Raw genomic sequence first — 12,265 nt, 5'->3', positions numbered from 1 at the left:
CTTGTTTTTGTATTCATTTGTAAATGTCTAAAGAAATGAACTTTAAACGTTCAAGCCAGTCTCGAATATACCACTGTAGGTTGAATGGACTGACGCCTATCAGAAAATAACTACTCCCTTGGCTAATACCACGAAGGGCATTGGATTATATCCGACAGGTGTCAGTGCAGGAATCTTCACAGCAAATTTCCTGCATGTGCAATTGGCAATACAACTGAAAGAGTCGACCTTCAATTTTGGAACAGGCACACATGCAGACCGGTTTCGGACTCATTAGCCCGGCTGGCTTGAACGTTTAAAGTTCATTTCTTTAGATTTGTTTACTGCCAGTCTTCAAGCATAGCCCACTGACTAATGAGAAAGTTTTTCTTCCTTATTCAGAGGAATCGGGCAAATTACATATATGGAGTTGGTTAGTACCTCGTCCACTAGATGGAGTGACATTTTGTTGTTCGCCCCAACTTAGGAAGAGGAATGAAATACTCTGAAAGAATTCCGATTTTCAATTATGGACTTTAGGTCGATGATGGCCACTATCTTGCAGTGATGAGTGGCTAATGAGCCCGAAACCGGTCAAAATTGAAGGTCGACTCTTTCAGTTGTATTGCCAATTGCACATGCAGTAAATTTTCTGTGAAGATTCCTGCACTGACGCCTATCGGATATAATCCAACGCCCTTCGTGGTATTAGCCAGGGGAGTAGTTGTTTTCTGATAGGCGTCAGTCCATTCAACCTACTGTATAGGTATATTCGAGACTGGCTTGAACGTTTAAAGTTCATTTCTTTGGATTTGTTTACTGTCAGTCTTCAAGCATAGCCCACTGACTAATAAGAAAATTTGAAAATGTCCTTGTAGGGCGAAACTGAAGTAATGTTAGTTGCAAATACAACTGGTATAAAAACAGAAAGTTTTATTTCTAAAATTTCATGGTCTCCTTAACTTCATGTAGTTTTTAACTGTACTGCAGTTAAAAAATATTAGTATTATTATTCAATGACTTACTCAGAGTGGCTCGTTTTTACTGGAATACTGTACTCTTTCATTAATTTCATTGTGTAGTTTATGCTGTATACTATATAGAAAAATGGTCTATTTGTAAATATGTAATGCGGAAAAATTCAAAGAGAATTTTCTCAATCTCCCCATCATTTTGTTTGCAGCAGTAGCACCTATAAAGATAACATCAATCCTGACCAAATATCGGGTGGCCTCAGTTCTATCACTCAGCGGAAACCAACTGTAAGTAGTTGATCTCGATAATTATTTCTCGAGTTTGCTTTTCTTTCAAGATTTAGCCTTATGTTTTCTGTAATTTTGATGTGGCTTTATGTGTTGTGCAGAATTCTGAAGATCAGGAAATCGATGAAATGGCCAGTTGGTTAGGTAAAACGGTGAGTTTGTATTGAAGTTATACTATTAGAATTAGCAACAAAGTTACAAAAGTTGATTTCGTCAGTATATCATTTTTTTAATGTGCTCTACATTATGACCAGTGAAAGTCCGCATCATCTGGAATTTTTTTTATCAATAGCTTCATTCGCAATTTTACTTTGGTATCGATTTCTGCTTAGATTGGGATAAAAAATATTGGAAGAAAGAAGATAGTCACATGATCCATATCATCTGGTGAAATACTTTTTACAGAAAATTCCAAAAGAGGGATTTTTCAAAATATCTAAAAGAGTTATTGGAAAAAGTTTTTCTAAAAGCAATTTTTAATTCATATGCAAAATTTTAACTGCAAAATAAAACTCTATACAGGGCTTTTCATGATGAGCGTTAATTAGCCGTTTCTGGCAAACTATTCAACGGATCAACCTGAAAATTCCACAGTATGCATAAGTCAATATGACCTACATGCCTAAAATATTTTAGACGAATCGGCGTTGTCGCTTCTACTATAAAGTAGCGGCTTCTTTGATTTTTCAAATGGAACACCCCGTATATAATATCATATTATGATTCATTATCACTTTGTCAACAAATTCATATACTATTTTCCTATACCTATCTATTACCGTTTAGAAGATATAAATTAATTTCGATATTTTTTTTACCAAACATGAACTTTTATAAATGCTGATAATCTTGAACTCTCTTGCACTAAAACCATCAAATTTGAAATGGAGTGGAGTGATACTATGAGGATCTTCACTCCGAGTCATATTTTCATTTGCCTCATACAGGGTCTTCAAAAAATGCAGATACTTTGATTCATGAAAAAATGAGTGGAACTCAATTTTTTCAAATGGAACACTGTATATTTCAACATTTTTGAGCTCTACATCCAATTTTAGATTAACTTTGTTCAGATAATACTATTTCTATTTTGAACCGTTTTCGAGATAAACTGTTTCAAACGGAAATTAACATGGTTTCCTTGTTCATCACTCAATTTTTGTAAAACAGATTTCGTTTGATGTTTCTCAATTAGTCACAGATAATACAATGAAAAGATAATTATTAAAATACTCCTCAACCATCGAATGAAACTTCTCTTCAAACAATAGTTTTATTAACGCTGAAACACGAACTTAAAATAATAAACCCATAAATTAATGAGTTAATTTAATCGTCAGTGTATTTCAGAATATGTTCAAACACATCTCCACCTCTACTTAAACAAACATGTAATCTCTTCAAAAGATTGTCATGTGTAGCGCTTCTGATCAAGTCTGGAGTCAAACTATTGAAAGCAGTTGTAACTCTCGATTTCATATCTTCCATTGTTGTTATTGGAGTAGAGTAAACCATATTTTCAATGAAACCCCAGCCGAAATAATCTAATGGATTGCCATCTGGTGTTCTAGGAGGCCAACGAAAAGGTCCATTATTACCAATCCATCTGTCTTCGAAGATTTCGGTTAAAGCTTCGCTGACTGAATGAGAATTATGAGGTGGAGCACCATCCATTTGGTACCATACACGTTCTCTTCCTGGTCTATTATTTAAAATCATTTGAATTCCATTCCTCAGTAAATCTTCATATTTTGATGCATTTAAATTATCATCATAAAATTCGATATAAAAAATTGACTCATTCTTTATGGCACAAAATACATTGAATTGCCATCTTTCTTGAAAACCCCTTTGGCGGACAACATGGGGATTTTCTGGCGCCCAATAATGACTGTTGTGTCTATTGAAAACTCCATTTTTTGTGAACTTGGCCTCATCTGTCCATATGATATTGTCAAGGAAATATTCATCCTCTTGAGTCTTGACAAGTAACAATTCAAAGAATTCCACTCTACGAGGTAAATCAGTCTCTTTCAAATGTTGGACACAGTAGAACTTATAGGGATGCCATTTATGCTTATTACGAATTCGACAAATTGTCACGTAGGGTATACCTATCTCCCTTTCAGCCTCGTGCAGAGAAGCATTTGGAAATGCATGAAAGTATCCCAAAACTGTTATACCATTGTCATCATCATCCACTTTAGTCTTCTTACAAATGATTTTTGAGCGGAATGTTCCATTCAACCTACAGTTTCTTAGTAGTCGATTTATCACATTATTATTCGGCTTCGGAAGTTGTGGATATCTTTCATGAAATACTCTGCATGTTCTACTTGCAATTCTAATGCACTCACCATAAATTATTAATAAATTCAAGAAATCTTCATTACTGTAACCTAATCTTGACATTATTCCATTATAATTGGTAGCTATCACAATCAGTCAAAACCACCAACGAAAGTCTGACGTTAAATAATTGGTTTATTTATTTTTCCAAAGAACACTATTAAAAAATATTAATGTGTACTGTTGTACGTTAGAGACCAATACCTCAATGTATACAAATTGTAACTTTTTCTAAGGTAGGTACATACCAATTTCGAATTGATTGATCTGAGACAGTTAAAAAACTGGATCAAAAAGAAATATTACTAAGTATAAAAAAAAATGTTGAATATCCAAAATAAGTAATGAATTCAAAAAAACGAGCAAGAAAACCACTTCAGTTTCCGTTTGAAACAGTTTATCTCGAAAACGGTTCAAAATAGAAATAGTATTATCTGAACAAAGTTAATCTAAAATTGGATGTAGAGCTCAAATATACAGGGTGTTCCATTTGAAAAAATTGAGTTCCACTTATTTTTTCATGAGATCAAAGTATCTGCATTTTTTGAAAACCCTTTATGTGCAAATGAAAATATGACTCGGAGTGAAGATCCTCATAGTATCACTCCACACCATTTCAAATTTGATCGTTTTAGTGCAAGAGAGTTCAAGATTATCAGCATTTATAAAAGTTCATGTTTGGTAAAAAAAAAAACGAAATTAATTTATATCTTCTAAACGGTAATAGATAGGTATAGGGAAATAGTATATGAATTTGTTGACAGAATGATAATGAATCATAATATGATATTATATACGGGGTGTTCCATTTGAAAAATCAAAGAAGCCGCTACTTTATAGTAGAAGCGACAACGCCGCTTCGTCTGAAATATTTTAGGCGTGTAGGTCATATTGATTTATGCATACTGTGAAATTTTCAGGTTGATCCGTTAAATAGTTTGTCAGAAACGGCTAATTAACGCTCATCATGAAAAGCCCTGTATAAGACTCAGTTTTCAACAATGATTTACTCCAGACACATTTCCTTGAATTTGCATTTAGCAAAGTTTATTTGTTTTGATCCTGAATATGGTAAATACGTAGAACAGTTTTTTAATTTAGTTTATATCTTGAAGTACCTAATACACATTGATATTATGAGATAAATGAAGTCATTTTCTATTCGAAAAATCATAACATTCAAATAATTTAACATTTCACCTTCTCAATTAGTGGTAAACTATTTTTGGTACTCGAATATTGAACTGAAAACAAATCAAAAACCTAAAATTCAAAATTACATTTCTCTGTGCCTTCCATTGTGTTCAATTTGAACAATTGCAGTTTTTAGACTACGTGACTTCACAATTTTCAAGATACTTAGTGTAACATTTTATTATAAATCTGAAATGTTCTCCCCCGTTGTTGACCTGTGATGTAATTTATGTGCGGCTCCTGTCTTTTTTACTTTTTACAATTTAGTATTTTCACATTCAAACATCCATTTATGTTTTAGACTGGCGTAGAAGAATCAGTTACGAGTAGCGACTTCGAGAGGTTTCTTGCAGAAAGGGCGGCCGCAGCTGAAAATTTACCGACTATAGCTTGTTCAACAAGTGCAAACACCGCTACAAAAACCACAAAGGATAAAAACGGAGATATGCCTGCTTCATAATTATTTATCGTGATTTGTTGAGGCTATTACAATACCCCTTTGGCTGACCAAATGTTATATAAAACTTAAATATCATTTTAGCTTTCAAAATTGATTTGAGACTCGAAATTGATATAGGATGCATAGGAGATTTTCATTTATCTCTTGACTGATAATGTTAGCGATATTGAGATATGGAAACAAAAACGGTTTCAGGTACGATTCGGGCTAGAGACCAGAAGCATTGCTATTCCACTAGATATTGAAGAAAACCAAACTAATCTTATCATTACTTGAAATAATCCTAGTTGAATGTTGCTATTAACATAATGTTTTTAATTTTCTGCTTATATTTACATAATGCAAAGTGAATGCATCATTGCTAGGGTTGGATATGTTGAAAAATATATGGTATATTGGTCTGTGATATTTGAACCAAAACACATTTAAAGGTTTTAGCTGGATAAGATCGTCAAAACTGTTATAAATCAATTGGAGCAGAATTAGGTGGATTATTTGACTTCAAAGTGTTGATTTCCTACACCTCTGCGGAGCCAATTTCGATCTTTTACCATAGGCGTGCGCTCATATAAAAACGAAATTTAAGGATATTATAGAAGATTTTGTGGTAAGTTACTTATAACCAACTACAAAAACTAAAAACGAAAATAACAACAGCGAATAAACTAAACACAATATCAATTTCCGACCGTTTATTATAACTAATCTGATGCCCGTGGGACCGTCGAATCCTTCGATACTACAGCACTGAACGCGTTGGATGAGAATCTCATCCTAAGAGCGGTCCCCGGTAATTCGGGCGGATCACGTGGTAAGAGAGCATTCATCAATGAATTTTAATGATGAGCGACAAATCTGTCAAATGACAAGACTGATATCAAGATGAGATTTGATGGAGTTATTTTTATTGAAGAAATAACAGTGTTCTTTTTGTTATTCACAGACATGATAGGTCTATGATTTTTAGTTTGAATATATCCTTTTTTTTATAAAGGATTTGAAGTGAAATTGAGAAAATCGACAACGGACTCAAAAATAACATTAATTGGTAATAATAAAGATTCTCTTCTATACCAAAAACATATATATTCTTGTAGTTAGTAGGCAAAGGGTTTTACTATTAGAATTATTCATTGTGGATTTTGACATTCTTATTCAGCTAATAGTTTGAGATTTTAATGACGTTAAAAATTATTATTGATCCCACATGAGGCAGGGCATCCCTGCTTGTTACTCATATATTCCAAATTTTAGAAATTATTTATTTCAAAATCTATAATTGAAAATTATTGTGGAGGTTATTGAGGAAATTGATCTCATTTGAAAAACATATTGTCATACAAAGTAATGTATACAAATTTTGAATACACTGACCCATTACTTGATGAAAATCAATAACACTATCTATAATAATAATTTAATATTTTTCACACTATGAACTTTATTCGAAACGTGTTTCCCTACACAGTAGCTTCATCAGTTAAACTGATACTTTATAAACTGTTGTACAGTGTATTTTTTCCAACAGATCCCAACTAGATGAGTAGAACTTGGAACCTCCAGCGTGAAATGAATATATCGAAAACACTTTCAACTCACCAGAACAAAAATTTGTTTTCATTTATTGATTTCCAGGTATTGCAGCAGGTTTAATTTTTATCCTTTGTTTTCAGTGTATGTCGTAGTTCATGTCAGAATCATGGTTGTTCTCTGAAAGGTCGTATGCATAGGTGGAATTGGGTTTCTTCAGTTTGGAACTCTTTTTGTGTTCTGAAATTCTTGTTTTTAAATGTCTAGACGTTTTTTCTGGATAACATTTTGAGCACGATCCATATGTTACCTTGTAGACAACTATTTTCTCATCTTTATTAATGCTTGATTATATGTTGGCACAAGGTGTTACTAGTCTTTATGCTAATTCAATATTTTGTTGCTTCAGTATTCTTTTTATTTTTTCTGATGATTTTTCGACAAAAAGGTTGTTTTGTATGTGTTATTATTTTTAATGTGAAAGTATACTTGGTTGATGGCTTGTTTGAATAGTTTTTTACTGAGCATATTCGTGTTAGAGGTGTTATTTACTGAATTATATTTCACTAGAAGGTGTTTTGAACCATAGAAAACAAAATCCTTTTATGCATGTCATCATTTTGAGAAAAACCCCTGTTCGGCAATTACCTGTTCTTGTATGTGGGTTCAGATATGGTTATTATTATTGTTAACATTTCATCATTGGTGACACAGAGGTCGGAGGGACAGTTGTGAATGGAAAAGACAGCAAGCAAGACGTGTGTTTTGCTAAATTGTGTGTTCCGTTAAATGTTTTGTGAAGAAAATGTTATAAATATCTACCGCTAAAAACAGCATTCTTCAAGATTCCTTCAAGATCGCTACCGGGGTACACCACGATCACATATTAGGAAGTGAAACCAGATGGCAAGGAGATTTTTCGGAAATAAATCAGGTTGGTGTGGTCCATCATTAATCTCTGAATTGTCTCTTCCTTAAAAATCCAACAACCGGCCCACATACTGTATCGAACAACCCCAATTCCAGCATGAAATATGACTTATAATAATAATAATAATAATCTTTATTAATCCCAAGAAACAATAATGTTTATAATTGGGATAAACCTCAAAATAGTGATTGAATAAATGATTTCTGTAATGTATGTGGCTGCTACGTCAAGGTCGCATGCCCGGAGAACAGTCTCCAGATCAGGAAACGCTGGGGTCAGTCAGTATCAATCGGCGGCAATGGTTATATCTAGGAATTGTGTAAAATGTAACGTGGTCGTACCTGATGTGTATTTATGTATGTGAATACCTCTGGATATTATCGATGTGAATAAACCTATATCAACCCGAAATATCAACAGCCTTATTTCCACCACCACCTACATAACAATTTCAAGACTAACAAATCAATTAAATGTTCAGCTCATATAATATATACATAAATACAAACACACATATATACAAATATACCATCACACACATACATATATCTAATTACCTATTAAATGACCATGTTCCCATACAAATTTTTAGAATTAATCTTCATTAACCACAAGTTGTTCTTAAAATTTACCTACTTATCTAGAACTAATCATTATTGACCAATTATTATATTGTAACTGCTTTTTCTTAAAATCTACTTATTTTTCTAAGATAAATGATTAGTAATTTAGTTATGTAATTTGTATGATATGCATTGAAAAATAGTTTGTTATAGTTATAGTGTGGTGAAAAGTGTCTTGAATAAAGTTCATATTGTGTTAAATTATTATCATTGATAAATATACAAGTAAAAACTATTTCTTGTACTATTCATACGAAAAATGGGATATACTTTAGCTCTAGAAGCATGCAAACAAGTGTATTCTGGGTTACCATCATTTCTCAATATATCACATAAGGTTGTATATTTGAAAGAACACGTTTACTCCTTCATGGATGAAAGGTCTTCAGAGTTTCATTGATGACATATCATGGAGGATGAAAATGTAAGACGGCGTTTCATGTGAATACATTATTCATCCTAATGAAAATAGAGAAATAGGTCAACTAATATCCTATAGAATAAGTGAAAAGTGTATGTTCATGCATGACAATTCTTCATATGTAGTTTTTTCAGCTTTCGACATCAGTTGATTTATAGATTTATGATCTTTCGATGAGAGGGTATTCAGTGTACAAAAAAATTCCATGGGGTGTTGTAATATGTTGTTTAACGTTAACAGTTTATTTATATGACGGTACTTATATAAACAGATGTCTTCATAGAGTGTGTAAAATGGTTGTAATTGTACATATGGCATCACTGATCAGTATTTTTTAAACTAGAAGCTCCATTATTCATAGTGTGATCATTAGCATTGGCATCAATACTCATATTTACTTTCTTGATATTCTTCTTGCGATACTGTGAATATATTAGCAGCTAATATTGAACATGGACCTCTGAGGAAAGAAAAAAAAAACACCATATGGTTTATTATTCCTTTGCATTTTCCTGTATACAATTATTTCTTCATTGGCTTGAATTGATATCAACAGTAAATGATTTTAAAATTTTGTGTTTTAGGCTATAATTTACATACCATTAACAATAATTGCAAATGTTTTTTATTTTACCAATTTTTTTTCTGATTTCCTCTAGAATTCTCAATTCTTTCGATCTTGAAGAACACAAATTTATATTCACTGAGATCTTTTTCAAATTGTTAAATTGATTTGAATATGAGACGAACTGAAGATAATATCAACACTAGCTTCTGTAGAATGTATTCAGTATTTTAGATGATATTTTTATTCTTTGACAGATACTTTTTAAAGAAAGATTATTTTAGAGGGTGAAATGGGACTAACCTAATCTCACCTACTGAAACTGAATCAACTACTTCATTGACCAAATTCACAAATGATTTTAAAATCATATTTTGGACAATTAACTTTTTTTTAATAGTCATATTTTCCATAGATTTCGATTTGGTTATAACGTTTGTTCATTAAAAATGTTGACAGTATTTATGTATAAATATTTGTTTATTTATTTGTTGTTGTTCTTCTATAAATATTATATATGTCTTAGAATCAATAAATGCTAATAAATACGCCTAATAAGGCCAGTTTCTCCATTTTTTAATGTTAAAACAAACTTATTATGGTTTTCTATACTTTTTTCTTGAAAAATGATGAAATGTTCTGTTCAAGTATAACCACTTTGCAGACTCTACTGTTCACATATATCAATAAATGCTAATAAATACGCCTAATAAGGCCAGTTTCTCCATTTTTTAATGTTAAAACAAACTTATTATGGTTTTCTATACTTTTTTCTTGAAAAATGATGAAATGTTCTGTTCAAGTATAACCACTTTGCAGACTCTACTGTTCACATATATCTTATATTTTATTACATTGTTTATAAAGAAGTATTATGGTGAGATATGTTTTAGATGTATAAAGCTTAACCAAATAAATGTATGAATCATTTGTTGCTTATTTTTCACAAATTATTTAATATTTGATAGTTGCTTGAACGGAACGGAAGTATCTTAAACATTCAAGTTTTACTACTACACTGGTTTACTTTTGTTAATGTCGAACATGAATGGACGAATATCCAACACAAAATACTATATTGTGAAGTTTGTGAAAACAATGTTATTGGTTTTTCAGATGTATGAAACAATACAAATAAGATAAGTCGAAATTGCAAGTTCACAAAAGATATACATATGGACATTGAGTTATGACTTTAAAATGGACATTGAAGGTTGGTTAGCAAACATTGCAATAACACTTTAGTAACCTGAATTAAAAAAAAGTTTTTTGGGAAAGAAAGTTTTTGGCTTTCTACTACTCCATCTTGATACAAAAAAATGTGGGAGTCTTCCAAAGAAAGGAAGGAAGCAATCAATTTTAAATGAAGTAACTGTATACATAGATGTGTAGATCATGCAAAGAAGTAACTTTCACACAAACTGGAAGATAGAGCCCTCCTGAGACAGCTACTTTCATATAAACATTGGATTACACAAAAGAAAAATTATTTCGAAAGAAATATTTTTATATGGACACTAAATTATACAAAAAACACTTTTCTCTACTCGGTTTGTATTCCAAATATTCGTTATGGAACTGAATCAGATATTATTCACAGGATTTCTACACAATATACTAAATAAAAGGTAAAAATTTCACTTACATGGAACACTGTCATCCTCACTGGTAGACATCGATGTTTTGCTGTAAGACACTTGCCTTAGGGCTCTTTGGTACCAATCAGTACCAACAATTAATCACTCCTAAAAATATAACCCTTTCAATTTAAAAAGTTTTTTGTTTTTGTATATATTCATACACACATACATATACAATCACATTTACACACATACATAAATATCAAGAAGAACTTTATTTAGAAATAGGAACCCCTAATATACAAACAAATAACAAAAACGAATATTAAGCTATAAAAAAATATACAAAATATAAAAATACTAAAGATTTAAACTGATATAATCAGGGATTTCAAATCAATTTATATTATATTAGACAATGAAAGTCCGAACTGATGAAATACATCACGAAACATTGTCAACCACCTTCAAACAAACACATTACGTTATTGGACAAGGCGGAACAAACAAAAATATCAAACTCCAAAAATCCAAGCAATTGGGACTTTTTCGATAATAATTATAACAGTTACTCAATTATTTTTAATATTTATTCCAATTTTTTTCTTGAATGATGACAATAAACAGCTTGATTTAATTTCATAAGAAAATTTTTTGTAATCACTAAAACCTTTCATTACTAATGATTTCATAGAATTGTGCTGGTTAGTTCTGTTTACATATAATAGATCAAGATTTCTTGTATTTTGGTTATGTATGTTAGATGTAATATTAATGAAGAATTCAAAGTAGGATGGTGACATTTTATTGAGAATTTCATAAATGAAAACCATGATCATATATAAAAATCTCTGTGATACTGAAAGCCACTGCAACGACTCCAACATAAATGCAATACTAGTAAATTTAGGTAATCTAAGGATGATCCTCATTCCACGGTTCTGGAGTTTCTGTAATTGCTGTCTGATTGCGATTCAGGAAGTAAAATATGGATGAGCAGTAATCGAAATGGGGTTGTATCATGGATTGGTTTCAAGTATTCTTGTTTCCATAGTTTCTTTGAAATTGTTTTATAGATATAATTGCAGTAATCATTTAGCAGCAACAGATTATTCTGTTGGATTCCAAGATATTTCATGGTGGTTACAATATTGATTTTTTCATTATTGATATTTAAACTAATTTAATTGACATTTATGTTATTGAATTTGTGCTTGGATGTAATTATCATTGCCTTAGTTTTACCTATGTTAAGTTTCAGTCTATTTATTTTCAAGTACTCATTCACATCCTCAAGTGTAGCATTCATCTTATGGATAGCATTCTCTAAATTGAAATCAAAAGAAGCAAGTATTGTATCATCGGCGAAAA

At 31.5% G+C, this 12,265-nt stretch overlaps 1 protein-coding gene across 2 annotated transcripts in view; it reads left to right on the top strand.

Annotated features, from left to right (window-relative positions):
• Positions 1-10,244, top strand: part of LOC111514162 (TOM1-like protein 2) — a 35,992-nt gene extending 25,748 nt beyond the window's left edge. The window contains exons 7-9 of one of the 2 annotated variants that reach the window (XM_074178219.1): positions 1,163-1,241; positions 1,343-1,393; positions 5,086-10,244. In XM_074178219.1, the coding sequence (XP_074034320.1) occupies positions 1,163-1,241; positions 1,343-1,393; positions 5,086-5,244 (289 nt within the window). In that variant the 3' untranslated portion in view covers positions 5,245-10,244. The remainder of the gene's footprint in view (positions 1-1,162; positions 1,242-1,342; positions 1,394-5,085) is intronic. The other variant, XM_074178220.1, reaches the window with a different exon arrangement.
• Positions 10,245-12,265: the final 2,021 nt, after the last annotated feature.

This window comes from Leptinotarsa decemlineata, unplaced genomic scaffold (genome assembly GCF_025532065.1).
Source record: "Leptinotarsa decemlineata unplaced genomic scaffold, Ldec_3_MD MMD2_tig00003736_RagTag_RagTag, whole genome shotgun sequence".
Classification (NCBI taxonomy): Eukaryota; Metazoa; Arthropoda; class Insecta; order Coleoptera; family Chrysomelidae; genus Leptinotarsa; species Leptinotarsa decemlineata.
This window is presented reverse-complemented; position numbering and strand designations above follow the sequence as displayed.